This window comes from Stigmatopora argus, chromosome 18 (genome assembly GCF_051989625.1).
Source record: "Stigmatopora argus isolate UIUO_Sarg chromosome 18, RoL_Sarg_1.0, whole genome shotgun sequence".
In the NCBI taxonomy this organism is placed as follows: Eukaryota; Metazoa; Chordata; class Actinopteri; order Syngnathiformes; family Syngnathidae; genus Stigmatopora; species Stigmatopora argus.
In genome coordinates, this window is record NC_135404.1 from 11,052,368 (window position 1) to 11,069,552 (window position 17,185).

At 45.0% G+C, this 17,185-nt stretch overlaps 3 protein-coding genes and 1 long non-coding RNA gene across 8 annotated transcripts; 3 read left to right on the forward strand and 1 right to left on the reverse strand.

Annotated features, from left to right (window-relative positions):
* The first annotated feature begins 12 nt into the window (after positions 1-12).
* On the forward strand, positions 13-4,095 carry LOC144092625 (uncharacterized). The gene is made up of 5 exons (XR_013306100.1): positions 13-1,811; positions 2,552-2,648; positions 2,754-2,943; positions 3,034-3,502; positions 3,608-4,095. It is a non-coding gene; the product is annotated as an uncharacterized LOC144092625 (long non-coding RNA).
* Positions 134-4,215, reverse strand: pms2 (PMS1 homolog 2, mismatch repair system component). Its single transcript, XM_077625591.1, has 15 exons — positions 3,810-4,215; positions 3,590-3,729; positions 3,445-3,531; positions 3,266-3,368; positions 2,996-3,179; positions 2,746-2,913; positions 2,582-2,679; positions 2,423-2,522; positions 2,270-2,354; positions 2,042-2,194; positions 1,224-1,974; positions 963-1,130; positions 786-886; positions 545-714; positions 134-475 (listed from the first exon to the last, which is right to left on the reverse strand). Exons 1-15 carry the CDS (start codon positions 3,863-3,865, stop codon positions 332-334), a joined length of 2,508 nt encoding a protein of 835 aa, XP_077481717.1. The 5' UTR covers positions 3,866-4,215; the 3' UTR covers positions 134-331.
* A 28-nt stretch (positions 4,216-4,243) lies between these two features.
* eif2ak1 (eukaryotic translation initiation factor 2-alpha kinase 1) lies at positions 4,244-9,830 on the forward strand. 4 transcript variants are annotated; one of them, XM_077625596.1, is made up of 15 exons: positions 4,245-4,816; positions 5,563-5,730; positions 5,821-5,957; positions 6,043-6,086; positions 6,203-6,302; positions 6,370-6,450; positions 6,522-6,612; positions 6,675-6,723; positions 6,809-7,151; positions 8,435-8,543; positions 8,636-8,742; positions 8,822-8,936; positions 9,003-9,082; positions 9,166-9,399; positions 9,488-9,830. In XM_077625596.1, exons 1-15 carry the CDS (start codon positions 4,639-4,641, stop codon positions 9,635-9,637), a joined length of 1,986 nt encoding a protein of 661 aa, XP_077481722.1. In that variant the 5' UTR covers positions 4,245-4,638; the 3' UTR covers positions 9,638-9,830. The 4 variants fall into 4 exon arrangements, with proteins under 4 accessions (XP_077481720.1, XP_077481724.1, XP_077481722.1 ...); XM_077625594.1 differs by having other exon boundaries at positions 4,244-4,816; positions 8,822-9,082; XM_077625598.1 differs by lacking the exon at positions 9,488-9,830 and having other exon boundaries at positions 4,244-4,816; positions 9,170-9,388.
* Positions 9,831-10,400: 570 nt separating this feature from the next.
* Positions 10,401-17,098, forward strand: usp42 (ubiquitin specific peptidase 42). 2 transcript variants are annotated; one of them, XM_077625589.1, is made up of 18 exons: positions 10,401-10,569; positions 11,899-12,145; positions 12,431-12,637; positions 12,718-12,828; positions 12,962-13,061; positions 13,166-13,233; positions 13,317-13,387; positions 13,470-13,552; positions 13,622-13,733; positions 13,819-13,959; positions 14,050-14,150; positions 14,262-14,424; positions 14,609-15,214; positions 15,276-15,355; positions 15,527-16,402; positions 16,492-16,700; positions 16,785-16,850; positions 16,944-17,098. In XM_077625589.1, the coding sequence occupies exons 2-17, from the start codon at positions 11,908-11,910 to the stop codon at positions 16,820-16,822; spliced, it is 3,204 nt and encodes a 1,067-aa protein (XP_077481715.1). In that variant the 5' UTR covers positions 10,401-10,569; positions 11,899-11,907; the 3' UTR covers positions 16,823-16,850; positions 16,944-17,098. The 2 variants fall into 2 exon arrangements, with proteins under 2 accessions (XP_077481715.1, XP_077481716.1); XM_077625590.1 differs by having other exon boundaries at positions 16,495-16,700.
* Positions 17,099-17,185: the final 87 nt, after the last annotated feature.

Sequence of the window (17,185 nt, forward strand, 5' to 3'; positions counted from 1 at the left end):
TTAACACTGACATTTAATTCAATTTGCCCATTCATCATTTGGGTTTGCATTAAACAAAAAAACAAAAAATCACAATTTTCCCAGTACTCGGAAATCTCGTATAAATGAAAATAAAATTCAGTATTGTAGACAGTTATGTGAAATGAGATTTAATACACGTACACATTATTTGACATCACAAAATTGTTTTGCGTATAAACTTTAGTGTAGGTCATTTGATTTAACAAACTTCTAGAAGGATCTATTGAAAAATGCCAACGTAAAAAATAGACCGAGCAGTCAAATACGATTGAAGACGCAGGTTGTTGGGTGGGTCAGTTTAAGTTCTTGCTCAGCCTTGCGAGACCATGTCCAGGTTGATCAAGTGTCTCATGGTGGGTCTCCCATGAGGACAGTTCCACGGCTGCTCAATCTCCCCCATGCGAACCACTATTTTCTTCATCTCACTTCTACTCAAAGCGGTTCCAATCATCACCTTTGGGGGGGGAACACATATGCAAATGAGGGTCTTCCCATCAATGGAGAGCCCAAAATACCAACTCACGGATTTCCGACAAGCTCTCGAGGCGAACATTTGTCGGACACGCGATGGCCGACACATGACTCCGGGGCTGTCGCTCAGCATGAAAATCAGCTCGTCGATATCCGCCGGACCAAAAGTCCAGTTCTTACTTGTGGGCAACGATACCAGTTTGACCCTTTCCATCATTTGAGCTGCAATCAGTGGATGGCAAATGGGATTGACTTTCCATAAATCCCAAAGAGAAATCCCCTTTTTAACTTACCGTCCTCGTCCACTTGAAATTCAAAGCCATTTTTCCGGAAGATGTCCATGTTTTCCAAGAGTGTGTTCTCGTTGATCGCTGTGAGGTGAAGTTTCTGAGGACTGACAAATGATGCACAACAGAGGAAAAATAAAAGGCCTACACATCCAATAAGAGATGAATTTAAGATGAAATTACACAATAAGTTTCTGCCCTTGGAGAACTGTGTGTTGCTGTAGCATTTCAAAGTTATATTTCTCCTCGGCGGCATGCTGGTCGATCATGAACAGGTCTGAATTGACTTTGGTGATAATGAAACCCAAATTAAACTGGCCCACAATCTCCATCTCTTTGAACATATCTTTGCTGTTGAAAGAAATGAGACGTCATTTAAAATGACATTTTTTTGCTGTCATTCAATAGACATTGCGTTACTCCTTCGAGCAATAGAAATTCTACCTGATCTCTTTCTTAAGTTCCTCTTCTGCACGCTGGCTTTCTCCCGGGTTAATTTTGGCCCTAAAACGTCGGTACTGAAGCTCCTCGCTGGCTTTTTGCTTCTCCTTTTCCTTTTGTAACCTCCTAATATTTCCAGTCATTTCTTTTAAGGAGAAGTTCAGCAGCACCGTCTTCTTTTGCACATTAACTGGAGCATCCAGAACGTAGGGAAGGTCCTCCTTCCTGGCTCTTTTCAGATCTGGACTCACGGAAACGCGCTCACCGTCCGCGATCGGTTGATTTTGCCAGGCGGATTTACGGAGCTCCTCCGGGAATTTGGTTTCCGGCTGCGTCAAGTCTTCCGTTTTTACGATGGGTTCCTCTGTGTCCAAAGAAGGTGAGTACGCTTGATAATTCTGAAAATTTGCCGGTAAACTGGTGTCACAACTGGATGGAACGTTGGCTTTGCAGCTGAACCTGAACCTGTCGAGTATTGACTTCCCAACTGAGGAGCCTGCCTTGGAAGATTTTACGCCTGGAGAAGGGATGGCGCTTTTCCCAGTGTTTGTGAAGAAAGACGTGAGGGTTTGCTGCGCCCGGTCATTATTGGTGAGTTTTGACGTGTTGGATTTGACACCGGAGTCGAAGTTGTGATTTGAAAAAGCCGCTTTTAGACCAGCCAGATTCACGAATGACTTTGTTTTCTCCGGCAGCGGTTCTGCGTTAGCTGCCGTTTCTAACGCGTTCTCCTCAGCTTGTTTAGATGCAGTCGCTAGAAAATTAAGGATAAATTGTCAATTCTAGTTTTTCCACATTCACAAATCAAATGTCATTTTTACCATTGCTGGGGATGAGACTATGATTTAGCCTGATTTTATTGACACCACCTTCAAACATGCGAATGAGACAAGACTTTAGGGTCGCTAGTAATAGCTTCTCTTCCTGAAGGAAAACCTGACGCTTGTCTGGGGTGACGTTGATGTCCACGCACTCTGGAAAAAAAACATTTTCAAGTGGAAACATGGTGTCAAAGCCTTTTGTTCATTTCTACTTTCCACTTTTCTTACCTGAGGCGACTTCTATGTGCAAGGCAACAAACGGATACTGATGTCTATTGTACATATGATAGACCCCATTTACAAGTTTGGCTACCTGCAAAGTCATAAACAACCAAAATTTCACACCACTGCTGCTATCCCTGAAAAGTACAGTACACACACCTTTTGGGTATCACACGGTCGCTTGTTAATAAAAAAGAATTGCCTATCCGTGGCACTTCTTCCCACGCTGTGGTCCGCTTGAGACACAAACCCTGAAATGCTGCGTCAAATTCTCTTTGTCAAATACAGAAAAACGCAGGATACCACCGCAAGGCTCACCTAAAGAGTTTTTCCGGGAGTTCAGCCTTCACAAGTCCGTATTCTTCCAAGATCTTCTCATCGGGAGGTACGTGCTGAAAGGCTAAAAGGTTCTGTAGCTGCAAAATTAAACACATTGGTTCAAACGTGCAGGAAAATGAGTCTTGCGCAAATTCTTTCCCTACCTGTTTAGATCCAAATATGGACGCTATGTTGTTGCGCATATTCTGGGCGCCGCTCGTATCGACGATGGTGTTGCGCTTGCCTTGCCCGTTTTGGTTGGAGCAGGTGATGCGCACTCCCGTGGCGATGAGGCAGTAGGAATGTAAAACGTGGACCATTTTGGTGAACTCCTGAGAAGATGAATGGCAAATTAATCAACGGTGATGATTTTTTTTTTTAAACTGGGTTACAGGGAGAACATTCTCAACTGGCCTTTTTAATATTTCTCTGGAATTCCCCATGTCTGACAGGAAGCGTCAGGAAAAGCTGCTGCAGGCTGACCGTGGTGCCTTGTTGCCTCGCCTGAGGTTGCCGCTCCACCAAGTGGCCCCCGCGGTCAAATACCAGCTTGGTCCCCACCGAGCAGGACCGGTGGCACGTCACCACGCTCAGGTCGCTAGCACGACAATATGACGGCCTTGAGAACAAAAGCTTGACGAAAGCAGACGGCAAACTTTCCATTTTTTTGGGAGGTCTATTCACCTCAAAGCGCACAAAGAGCTGAGCGCTTCGCCTCTGAAGCCAAACGTCTCCACGTGGAGGAGATCGGTGAAGTCCCTCAACTTCGAAGTGTGATGTTTCAACGCTGCGGGACGGACGACGAGATCCTTTTTGAGACATCTTAACAAGTAGAACGGAAAAATCCACCCGGACGAACGTACCCAAGACTTCAAAGTTGGCCTCGTCCACACCTTTTCCGTTATCGGAAACCTCCACAAGGTCTATTCCGTGTTCCTTCAGCCTGACGTCTGGAACATGAAGTTGCGTGAAATAAGCTAACGTTTTTCATTTTGATCCTTTCCTTACCAATACTTGTGGCCCCAGCATCAAGACTGTTTTCTACCAGTTCTTTCACTGCAGTTGCCAAGGTAAGCACCACCTGTCCTGAGCAAATTTGATGCACCGAGTGTTTGTCGATGGCCTTGATGGCCCCAACAGGTTCAGAACTAAATTAAAAAAAAAAAAAACACGAATTATGGGCAATTAATTCCTTATTCCTCCTATTCAAAATCATAAATAAACATACCAAGTGTCAGTCATCTTCTCCAAAACGCTCCCGGAAGTATCCACGATTCCCTCCATAGGTCTAAATGCCAAACATAAAATAGTTTGAATCTAAAATAGGAAACAAAAAAGGCGAAATGGGTTTGGCATTGTTTGTCTTCTACTTAGGTTTCAAAGAGGCGCTAAAGTTAGCCTTGAAGTTGTAAACAAAAATGAGCTCTCAAACCGTGCCGCGCACTCATGTTAGACCGTTTCAAAGAGTCACTGCTGCTTTAAAAAGGCGCAGGTTAGTTGAAATAAAACTTCACCAGATTGTGGAGAAAACATACCTCGAGCTAAGAATGAACAGGAGTATTAATGAAAGTTTAATGCATTTGCATTTTACCCAAAAATAAAATGTTTAAAAAAGCAACGTGGAAATTAAATATATCTAAATGTTTACAACCAGCGGTGAAATGTTTCATCATCGAATGCAGTACTTTTCGATTCCCGCTAGAGGACACATGTACAAGTCTGAGTAACATTTTTAGTTTTGTCATGCGAGCTATATATATTTTTATTTAGAAAAAACAAATGATATTATTTTAACAAATAATCAAAAACATGTACATGTTTAACTTTCTCTGCTTGAAAAGCCTATTAATAATACTTTTCAACAACGCGTGGTTTTAGAAAACGGTCGCTTGCTAAATAGCTGTTCAAAGATGGCTGACACCGGAGTTTGCAACTCATGAGAATATTTTATGTGTACGGCTAGCGAAATAAGTAACCAAGTTTGTTTTTCGAATTAGAACAAATGTTGAGAGCCTTCGCGCACCTAAATTCAGGTTTTACTTGATTTGTTGCGGCTAATGAACATGTACGGTTTAGCGTCCTCCAACAGACCATTGCTATCTGATGAATGTTCTAGCAGTAGCAGTAATAATAATATCCTAGTTCCACGAGGCTGTCTGCTTAAAACCGTTAGTCATCACAAAGGCACCCTTCCAAGTCTTGCCACCGAAGAGGACGATGAAGTGCACTTTGACAGTAAGCAGCTTTACTTCTTAATAGTTTGTCTGATGTAACCATTCAAGTTAGGAGCAGGTGACTATTTATTAGCTTTGTGTTACCCAGTAGTCGAGTCTGAGGTCTTGGGGAAAATTCTATTATTCCTTACAAGTATAAAGCAAAACACACTGCAGGTCAAAAGTGAAAAAATAAAATACAACACTTAAGTAGTGTTTAAGTAGCTGCCCTTGTGACATAGAATGTGAACTAGCTATCTGTATTTAGGAGACTTGTTTACCTTTTCTCAGTGCCAGAACAAGCTTGTTTAGGTTTAAGATAAAAAGGGTTTGGAGCATTATTGAAAGACCGACCTTCAAAATAATTATGTTACGGTATTATCTCGTATCATGCTGCTTCTGTTAGTTTATTGAGGTGGTGGTCTCTTGGCCCCTGGCCCGTCAAGATAAGCATGGTTCTCGCGTACGCCCCCCTTATGTATCAAGTAGATGAGCGTTTTTTTTGCCCTAAAATTGAACAGGGTTGCATCAATGTTTCTCTGGGTGTTGTTGTGGAAGCATGGACCGAAAAGAAATAAGTATTGTTGAAATTATAGCCAAAGTGATCGAAGAAGGTATGTAAATTCTAGCTTTGAGAGAATGTCCATTCACCGCGTAGCGTTACATTGAACTTGTACCACCGGTTTTGCTTATCCCAAGTTGTAGTTGTGCATTCTTGTATATTATATTAAATATAATTAATGGCATGACGTTTCCCTGCATCTCCAGCTTCTGACAGTGACAACCACCATGAAGTGCTCATGGCGGGTGGACGCTACCCGTCGGTTCAAGAGTTTGCCTCGGCTATCCCCAACCACCTCCTCCTTGGATCTCTACTGGAGCACCTCTGCTTTGTTTATGAGAGTAACCCAGCACGCTCTCGAATGCTATTTAAAGGTACCGACTCGACTGCAATGTTGCCTTGATATAGAATATCCTTTACACTCCTACTGAATTTTTTCCCCCTTCCCTTTTTTTGAATTGTAGTTATTGGCCAGCGCTTAGCTGCGATGAATCTTCTCTCCCCACTGGCCATAAGTGACGAGTTCAGCACCGTCAGACTCCAACACAACCGTGCCTTTACCGAGCTGCTACATAATGCTAGCTCCTCGCTGTATCCCCAGGTAACATAACAAAAAGTGCTCCAAATATAAATGTATATTTTTTGTAATGGTTTGAATATTGTTTTTGTTCTTTTCTCAACTACAGGAACAGAAGCAGCTTAGCACAAATAAGCACAATCCGGCTGTAAGGTAAAATTTGAGCATCTCAAAGTATGTTGATATGATTTGAAAGTCAACTACCATCAATGGAACTTTACTCAGGATCGCCCAAGGAGTTCTAAGTTGCTCTTTTTCTCCATCCCTAGGCTGAAAGAAGGTCTCTTTCAGGCACAGACATCACGTTACCTGAGCGAATTTGAAGAAATTGGAAAAATTGGCAAAGGCTCTTATGGAAATGTTTATAAGGTAGATTCTTTGTTGCTTATTTTCAATATAACAAATCCCCAAATTTATGTTCCCCTGTAACACGAAGGTGGTGAACAAACTAGACGGACAGCGCTACGCCGTGAAAAAAATTCTCATTCGAAAGGTCTCAAAGAACGACTGCATGCGGGTAAGTGGTCGGCGCGGCTATCTCCATTTTAGCTCCTAACTGCCTCCTTCCCGTCGATTTTTATGAAACAGGTCCTGAGGGAAGTGAAAGTGCTGTCCAGCCTGCAGCACGTCAACGTCGTCGGGTATCACACCGCATGGATGGAGCACGTGCAGCCCACATGTGAGCGCACTCCCGTAAATGTTTTTGTCGTCATCGCCTTAACAAAAAATGTCTCCTCGCAGTTACCGACTCCCTCTTCCCCTCACTGGCTTCACCTGCACAAGAAGATGTGTAATACGACTCTCACACACTTCATCTCGTGTTCGCGAGGTATCCCAGAGTCTAACGTTTACTGTTCTTTTTTTTTTCTCCGCAGATCGGATGAGGACCCCGACGACGGTAGCTCAAGTTTCTCAGTCGTTTTCCAAAGCCTGAGCCAACCGCAATCGGCCGCTCAGAGCGGCGACCCGCGTGCCAAACCCCTGCAAGAGATGGCTCAGGGAGTGTGTCCGAAAATGATGCGACGAATTCCGGAGAACTACGTCCCCTGCGTGTTTTTGGGGCAGAGGGGGCCCGTCCAAACGGCCAAATGTCCCGCTGTGGGTTGGGAGACTTCGAGGCTGGAGGAGTCCAGCGGAGACAGCGTTGAGCTCAATAACAACAACGACTCTTCTGTGGAAAACAAGTGTGAGCAGTACAATGGTACTGAACACAAAGAGGTAGGTGCTAAAAAATCTTCACCGTGTGTACTGCACATGTACCACGTGTTTGCTTTTCGTTATATTTACCAAAGGACTTTGTTATTTTCTCTTTCTATCAAGGCACAAGATGACACAAAATGATATTGGAAACATAAGCCTACCTCTGTGTATCAGTAAAATAACATCAAGTGCAGTTATGACTTAAACAAAACAATTACAGCATTCAAAAATGATTTTTTAAAAATAAAAACAATGCCATTTGTGTCCATAAAAAGCATAGGCAGTGGAGGATATCATAACAAATAACAGCCAGTATAAAAATTATAGAACAAATGTCATATTCCACCTCTTGATTTCTGTGGAATGTGTTGTCGTCGGATGAAAATTTTGCAATCGCCCGTTTTTTGGGTGGGCTACTTAGTCATTTACAGTAGTTGCGAAACTTCTTTGCTTCCCTCTGAATAAACAATTTATTATGGCCAACTCACTCACGGAAAAAGGCTTCACTTTAAATCAGGATCCTAAATTATTTCAATATATTGGTATTTCCTTGATTTAAAAAAAACAAACAAACTTTTTTGTGTACATATGTTTGACAAGGGATATGATTTGACCTACAAGTTTGTGGTTATGGTCACAGAAAAAAAAATTCAACTCTTATCTTAAGTCAGCACTGCAAATTTAATTGACTAAACACAAGCTTAGCATGTCACGCAACCGCCAAGTTTAGCCTGGGTCTTAGCGAACATTGGAGAGTCTTATCACGCACACGTCTACTATATTTAGTTTTTTTCGTTCACTTATTCCTGCTTATCCACGTAAGCCATTTATTTTCCAAGCTAATTGTAAGATAGCAAAGATTAAATTATATTCGCTCTTCACGGTAGGGCTCATTTTTAATTATAAAAAGGTTGAAAATGCAGCTGCGTACAACTCCAGTGGCGAGCCTGGACAATTGCGAGTCCATCTTAAACGGATTTTGTCGCTAAACCTTTCAATAGTCTTGCGCCGCCTTACTGCCTTGAGCTAATTAACTTGTACACCCCTGACAGCTGCTTTTGGATCTGAGCAGACGTTTACAGTCACACGGATATTTTTTATCGCCTGCTCTTCAAAATGAAATAGTTTGATACATTTTTAATGAATCCACATGGACAATATTGTGGGCAACTGTACTTATAACCCACTTTTGACTTGATTTGCTTTGTTCCTGTCTTTATTTTAATCTGTCATACAGTATTTTGTTTGAACTGTTTTGTTATTTTTTTATTTTATTTTATTTTGCAACCGCTTTGGCGCAGGTTCAGCTCCACTTGATGCTCTACATCCAGATGCAGTTATGTGAACGGTCGCTCAAAGACTGGATGACCGAAAGGAATTCCAAACCCAGGGAGAGGCAATCCCCAAGATGTATTAACCTGGCATTAATTACATACTTTGAATATAATATGCCTTCCATTTTTAAAACATAATTAAATTGCTCCTCTTCTTTTTTTCCATAGGCCCTTATGGATGTGTGAACACTGAGCATGCCTTTAGTCTACTAAGAAAAATACTTGAAGGGGTTGAGTATATTCACTCACGGGGAATTATTCACAGAGACCTTAAGGTAATGTCATTTCATGGAATTTGTTGACACACCTCAAAAAGTATTGCTTAAGCTCGAGTGTGTTTTTATTTCTTCACAGCCAAGAAACATTTTCCTCAACGGTCACGACTGTCATGTTCGTATTGGCGACTTTGGTTTGGCCTGCAGTGGTCTCATACTAGATAGTAACGAGAACAACATGTCCCCCATTGACGGTAACATTTTAACGCCAGCAAGGATGTTTTCCATCTTTAATTCTATGTTTTACTTTGAATTTTCAGATTCCTCACACACTACAGGTGTCGGTACATTTGTGTACGCTTCACCAGAACAACTAAGGAGCTCACATTATGATTCAAAGGTACTGTGCAAGCAATCTGAATGGGGGAAAAAAACTGTTTTTATACTAAACATTGCTTTTTTTTCTTTTCCTCTCTCTTCTAGTCAGACATGTACAGCATTGGGGTGCTTGCGCTTGAACTGTTCCAGCCTTTCGGAACAGAAATGGAGCGAGTGCGGACGCTGAGTGACCTGAGAGAGGGCAAAATTGCGGAATCCTTCAGCGACAGCTGGCCCGTCCTCGCCACTTACATCTTGAAGTTGACTAGCAAGGAACCCAGCGTACGGCCCACCGCCAGTGAGCTTCTGCAGAGTGAACTCTTTTGCAATAAAGATGTGGTATGTATGGATGCGGAAAAAGGTGTGCTTGTAGGTTGACCTGCATTATTGAAACGATTCTGTTTACTTTGTTATTTCCCCTCATTAGGTCATCTATGGTTTGCAGAAAAAGGTTGAAGAACAAGAAGAAGAAATCCTTCATCTGCGAAAACAAATACAGCGGCTCCAAAGTTCACGGAGTACTTTTCAAAGTTGTCCGGGTTGGGAAAACACCGAAAACCTTAGCGGTTCGCTTTAGCCAAGTTTACACCGCGGGCTGAAGTGACTCAATTCTGACTTGTATGTAGGTTCTTTATTCATCAATATATAGTCCTTTCTAAATAGTTTGTCATTAACCAGTTGACTATTTATTGTGCGTTATTTGTCAGGATGACGTAAGCCCAAACAAATGTAAACTGTTTTTTTAAGTAAAAGTATATCTGCTAATCTAATTTTGTGCTTTTGACTTCATTTTGCTGCATATTTCTTTCCGTAAGATTGCTTATGCATGCTTGAATCTAACGATCATGCCGTGTATATAATGTACATATTTAAAAAAAATGATAATTAAAAAGGGGTGTGAAGAAGATGCACACATTTAGTTATACAGGTATTGAATAGACATTTTATCAGGGTATATGAAAAACAATGTTTATCAGTAATGTGAACAAATGTATTTAATATACTTCATCCATTGAAATTGATTTTTAGTATGCCGGGTCTTAAGAAATTATAGAAATGGTTGTAAAGTGTGGAAGAATGCATTTGGGAAATGTACTTTGTTGTTTTCTAACAGGTAGTACTGGCCATTCTTGGCCTTTTAAAGTTTATATAAAGTGAGCTCAATCGTTTATATAGGCCAAGTATCCAATAACGTCACTCGATGTGTTTCGAAATCGTTGGCGTCACTTAAAGTTGATTTTTGTGTGTGTATGTGTGTGTATAAAGCGCCGAGTGATGATTGTGCATGTACACACAAAGGTCGCCGGCACGAACGTGCGACGGATCTTCACGCAAAGCATTGAACGCAGTCAAACGACCGCGGGAGCCAATCACGGCCCTCGTTTTATCCTAGGTACCCGGATGTTGCCGTGGAAAGCTCATCTACGTCATTGTTCACCGCCGGACACCCGATTGGAAATAAGGAATGGCTTTACAATTGCTACAAACGTGCTTTTAACAACATTCCAGGTGAGGATCTCAAAGCGTTTCGGGTCGAGGAGAGTTTTAATAAGGTGGCTTTCGGTTCCCGGTGGACCGGAACCGATCGGGTGTGCTGTGATATCCTTACACCGGTTCTGTCATGTCTACTGGAGCGGCGCAATGACCACACGGCCACCGGTGTCGAGCCCCTCCTTTTTATGCTAGCTACGCATTTGCGGGCCCTGTAGAACCACAAAAGCCGAAATAATGAATTGTTTGAAAAGGCGAAACCGTAACGAATTCCGAGACCACCGAGAGGGTGGTTGGCGCTCACCGCCATGTCAGAGCTGCGTCCGCCGTGCCAATTCGGCTAACGACGTTAGCACGACGTTAGCGCCGTTATTAGCTTTAGCGTAATGGTCGGCGTTTCTATGGTGCTCGTCTATCTAACGTTCACCTCGGTGGTGTATTGGGCTCGAACGTAGGTTCGAACTCGCTGTTTGCAATCATAGTTTTGGTTTCCGATTTAAGGAAAGCACGTTTGACTAATGCTTTATTGTGAAGAACGACAGTGCGTGCGACAGGCCTAGCCGCTGCGAGTTAGCCAACGTGAGTCAGTAACGGACGAGTGGGAGGGAACAGCTGCTTTCCGACCAGGAAATTGGCCTTTTTTTTTTAAATCCATATAACTTTATCTAACGAAAAGATCAAAGTCAAAGCAAATCAAACGTTATGTTTTACTCTTTGTGACAACAACAAAACACATTTGGCCCTCTTTCAAATGCGTAAGTGAACCGTTTGGCGCCTCTTACGTGCAATTTTAGTAAATACGTCCAATTCAAGTTTCAAGTTCAGTATCATGTCCATAACGTTGTGAAAGTGAAATTAGTTGACCTATTTTTAGTTGTGTGGTTGCGATTGTTTTCATGTTTAACGTCATTACGAAATGTCACCAAACTGGGTTCTGTTAAATATTCATACATATTCTTAATTGTTCATTTTCTGTACTCTACAACGCTAAAGCATCGGGAACTGTATGGGCATAAACTCTTAAATGTATTATAGACCTGTAAGAAATGGGAAGGGTATATTTTCAACACATTTTATATTTGTTTATTTTGAACATTTTACAATTATTTTGAAGTGGGAGCTATAAGTCTGTATTTTGGATTTCTCCCCTATTCCATAAACATTCATGTTAATTCGAGACTAATTCATAATGCAATGATTGTCTATTGCCATGCATTTTTAGCAGAATCCATATTTCAAGCCTCGAAAACCCGTAACAATTTCTGTCTACAATGTCTACAAAATGACAGCATAAATGTTAAACAAAATTTTGATGCTTCTAATTGTCTTTGTTTCTCTCCCACGTAGCAATGAGCTATGACCATTGTTGACAGATCCTCCGAAAACTCTGACCACGAGTCAGTCGGTTGCAAGAGATCCCCCTTCACCAGTGGGGACGGGATGGACAGCAGCTGTTCTAGCAGCTGGGCGCTGGGCCCCACCCTGCCCACTGACTCGCCACGGCTGAAGGGTCCGGGTGGCTGCTTGGGTCCGACGCCCGGCGCCGTCGTCTACAATAGTACGCCTCCCTCGGTGGACAGATCCAAAGAGCAAGGTGGGGCTCGTCGCGCCGTTTTTCCTTGCCCGGTTTGGGAAAAAAAATAACCAGGCTGGGGGCCGGGCGTCCAATCCATTTGGACTCGGAGGGACGGCAGCCATTTTTTAGTCCCCAGTACAAATAGATTGGTAGTTTATCGCCACCCGTGGCACTGAACGTTTCAAAAAGTTTTGTAGCATTCCTCTGTTATAACAATTTCTATGTACTTGATCAGCAATGCAAAACAATTGCAGGAACTGGTTAGTGTGCTAGCGCGCTAAATTTAGCCTGTGGCGTTTCCAGTGTTGTGCAGCGGCGACGGCATCGACGTGCCGCAGAAGGTCCTCTTCTCTCCCGAGCGCCTCACCCTCAAGTGGAACCAAGTTCACCGCATAGGTGCCGGCCTCCAGAACGTGGGCAACACGTGTTTCCTCAACTCGGCCCTGCAGTGTCTCACCTACACGCCGCCGTTCGCCAACTACATGCTGTCGCGGGAGCACTCGAAAACATGTGAGGCGGCCGCGCCCTCTCTCGTCTTGGTCGCTCGCATCCGAGGCGACGTTTTAACGTCAAATGTGGTTGCGTCGCAGGTCACGAGCCGGGTTTCTGCATGATGTGCACCATGCAAAATCACATCATTCAGGTTTTCGCCAACTCTGGGAATGTCATAAAGCCCATTGGCGTGCTGAATGAGCTCAAAAGTAAGTGCTGGCTGAAACTTAAGCGTTTGTATTTGTGAGGAATGAACGATAGGTGGCGCTGTGTGTCTGTTTACTTTCAAGAAATTGGAGGGAAACGTAATATAACTTTTTTGAATGTGTCCTTTTAACACAGGGATTGCAAAGCACTTTCGTTATGGAAGTCAGGAGGACGCCCATGAATTTATTAGGTACACGGTGGACGCTATGCAAAAGTCCTGCTTACCTGGAACCAAGTAAGTTGTATCTTAAATTGAACGCTTGTTTTTGACGTATGGGCATTTTTCCATTTTTTTTTTTTGCCGGATTGCTAAACACCCTCTGTTGTGTTGTGTAACAGATTGGACAGGCAAACGCAGGCTACCACTTTCATTCATCAGGTATTTGGTGGTTACCTAAGGTCCAGAGGTAAGTTCATGCTAGTTTATTGTTTTATATTTTATAGCAAGTCTAGTAATCTGACTAGCTTTTTGTTTGTCTTTCTTTCCCAGTGAAATGTTTAAACTGCAAAGCGGTTTCGGATACATTTGACCCTTTTCTGGACATAACTCTGGAAATTAAAGTAAATATACACCATACATATTGGCTAACGATCTTAGTCATATTATGTTGAGAATGTAATTACTGATTGGCTGACATTGCAGATGGCCCCAAGTGTCTCAAAGGCCCTGGAGCAGTTTGTCAAGCCAGAGCAGCTGGATGGGGAAAATGCCTACAAGTGCTCCAAGTAAAAAAATTATATACATTTTTTTACAAAGGCCTTTGCAGGCACTAACAACAAAAATGTTTCTCTAAGGTGTAAAAAAATGGTGACCGCATCAAAGAGGTTCACTATCCATCGCAACTCCAACGTACTCACCCTGTCTTTGAAGCGCTTTGCTAACTTCAGTGGAGGCAAAATCACAAAAGTAGGTGTCCATAGCTGGACTGCAGGCTTGACTTTATTTATTTTTTCCCCTCTTCCAATGTATCGGCTTGTCTTTTGCTCATTAGGATGTCAAATATCTGGAGTATCTGGACCTGCGGCCCTTCATGTCCCAGTCGCAAGGAGACGCCCAACTCTACGGCTTGTTTGCGGTTCTCGTCCACTCTGGATTCAGCTGCCACGCCGGACACTACTTTTGCTATATTAAGGTGCTGCGAATTGGAGATTTATTAGAGTAAAAAAAAAAAAAGAATTTCAATGGTGTCAAGCGACGTTCAAGCTTATGTTCCTTCTCTCAGGCGAGCAACGGTCAGTGGTTTCAGATGAATGATTCCTCTGTGACTGTCAGCGACATCCGCTCTGTTCTTAACCAACAGGCCTATGTCCTTTTCTACATCAAGTAAGTCAACCCCTTACGTTTTAGTAGTTACATTTATGGCTGTTTATAAAAAATAAAAAATAAATACCTGTCCTGCATCTCAAAAATGTGCTGTTGTTGTTGTTTCCTCAGGTCCAGCGATGGAAAGAAAGAAGGGGACTGTGGTCTCATGACCCACAACTCGGCCGTACCCGGCCAGTCGTCGCCGAGACCGGTCGTGATACCACGCATCAACACCGCCGGCGGTCAACACAACAACTTCATCGGACCGCAGCTGCCCCCGAACATGACCAAGGTAAATGGCAAATTTTCTCCTGACAGAATTTGACACTATTGGCCCTTTTTAGAATTTGATCTATTAAATTAAAAAGCCCAATTGTGGAAAAGACCACAGACTGACGACCGTGTTTATGGAAAATAAATAGAGACAGGAACTGTTTTTAGCTGGCGGCGTGAGAACTTTTTTGGGCCTTCCGCAGAATTCTCTCCACATGAACGGGAACGGCTCTCTGAGGGACTGTCCCAAAGCCAGCAACAGCACGACGCTTCCCGGAAAACCAAAGGATGGCGCCCCATCCTCTTCCTCCACGGCGCCTTCGACGATCCCGGAGCAGGAGAAGCGCCTCAAGCTTTCCTTCTCCATCGGCCAAGGCAAAGCCAATCGGCCGGCCTCTTCCCAGTCATCGGCCGGCCCTTCCTCGGCGTCCGGCTCTTCGGCCTCCGGCTCTTCGGCGCCCTCCGACGCCCGCTTCATCCCGCGACAGCTTAACCACGTCAACGGCACGGCCCGCAGTAACGGCGAGCACCAGGGCGGCGGGGGCGCCCCATCCTTCTTGGTGCCCTATAGCCAAGAGCTGTCGGAGGACTCGGACCAGGAGAACGAGGGTTCCTCGGAGAACGGTCGCCCGCCCAAGGCTCGCATGAACGGAACCAAAAGAGCGGGCGAGGAGTTGGCCAACGGGGACGCGGAAGCGCGGCACCACGGAAACGGTTTGAACGGGATCGGGGCGAGCGTGCCAAAAAGCAACCAAAATGGACACCATTGTGGACTTGAAAACGTCAATGGTCATCATGGGGCCAAGAAGGTACGCAAGCTGGAAGTACGCCATTGAAATTTAGTTTTTTAACTCTTATTTTGTCTTTCAGATCTCTGTTCCTAGCAAAGGAAGTTCATCTGAAGGGTCTCGGACCGTAAACGGACTTGCCTCAGACCACCACCAAGCAAGGTAACATTTTCATTGCCGTTAAAAACAATTGCACTCCATGCATATTTTTACATTTCCTCCTAAGTATTGGCAGACAAGCATAGCTGCGAATGTGTTGGCGTGAATGGTACATTTCACTTTCTGGGGTGAATTAGAATCAATGTCAATGATCTCCTGAATGTTTGTCTGCAGCAACGAGGCGTCCCCGCCACCTTCTCTTCATGACATCCAATCGTCCACCGGCGAAAGCCAGCCGGTCTCGCCAGAGGTCAGGACGCCCCGCGTGTCCGATCCCCGTCCTCGGCAAAGCGCCTCTTCCGCCGACCGCGTCAACTCTTCCCCGCCGAGCGAGTCGGTGCCTATCGGCCCGGAGGCCTCTCCCGCCTCGACGGGCGCCCCCTTCCCAAAGGTCCTGCCCCCCACGGACGTGGCGCCGACCGACGGCTCGACGCCAGCGGCGCCCGAGAAGGAGCCATTCCGGACGAGTCCGCCGGCTCACGGGGGTTACGACAGGAGGTCGTCGTGGGAAAGGGGGCGCGATAGGCAGCACCCTTCCGACTGGAGCAGGGACAGAAGAGACTACCGGGACCGAAGTCAGGAGCGGGACGGAAATCGTCACAGGAGGGACTGGAGAGAGCACCATTACCAGCAACGTTCGTGCAGGGATCCGGAGTATTACCACCGGGAGTGGGTGAACGAGCGTCGCTGGGAACGCCCCGCCGCCCACCACCCCCGGGAACGGGACCGCGACCGCTGCTCGCACCACTACCACTTCTACCACCATCAACATCACCAACACCACCGGTCCAGGGAGGCGCGCGATTACGACCAAAGGGGGTCCAGCCACCGCTACGAGTCGCACGGACGATGGAAGCGGCACCCGGACGGACGGGAATTTCGCGAGGCGAGGGACGAGGGCAGGGAAAGGGAACGGGAAAGGGACTACTACCCGTACAACGACGGTTCGTCGGAGGAGCAGAGTCACAGAAGGAGCTCCGAGGAACGCCGCGGCAAAAGACACAAAAAGGCCAAGAAATCCAAGGAAAAAGAGCGATACCGCGACAGTGGGTGAGTGATTATTACAACCACACTCGTGCGTTTGTATACTCGACCCGCCCGCTACCGACGATGATAAACCCCTTCCTTTCTTCCCCCAGAAGCTCCGATTCGGAACGAGGCCACAAACTGAAAAAGAAGAAAGAGCGGTGGCCGCAGAGCGGGCGCGAAGAGCGGCAGGACCGCAAACGGCGTCACTCCAAGGACGACGAGCACGAGCGCACGCCGGAGAAGCGCCGCCGCGTCTACGACGTCAGCCCGGATGCGCCCGCGCTCGAGCCGTTTCACAACCAATTCAACGGATACATAGGTAGGCCATTTTCCAAAAACGCGCTGCCGGTCGGTCGGTCGAGTCCCGAGTCAAAGTTTCTGCATTTTGGACCTGTTTTTGTAGGAAACGGTTACAGCCAAGCCAACGGCGTCTTTCATTGACGTTCCAACGTACTATGAAGCACTTACTGTGAGTGACCACTAAGTACTACATTTGTAGTTTAAAAAAACAAACAAACGCTTGTCGCCATCTTGGATTGACCTTGCGTTTTTTTTTTTCCAGACCACGCCGCCGACATTTTACAGCGGAGGAATGATTTCACGACTTGGTGCTTCATTGGGGAACAATTGTATTTTTACCACACGTCAAGTGTTTTAAACGTTGACTTTTTAAAGCGTCCATTTAGTTGCAGTTGCAGTAACTCCCCCCCCCCCCCCCCCCCCCCCCCCCCCCCCCCCCCCCCTCCCATCATATACGAACGGCAACAAAGATAAATTTTAATATATATATGAGTACGAAGACGA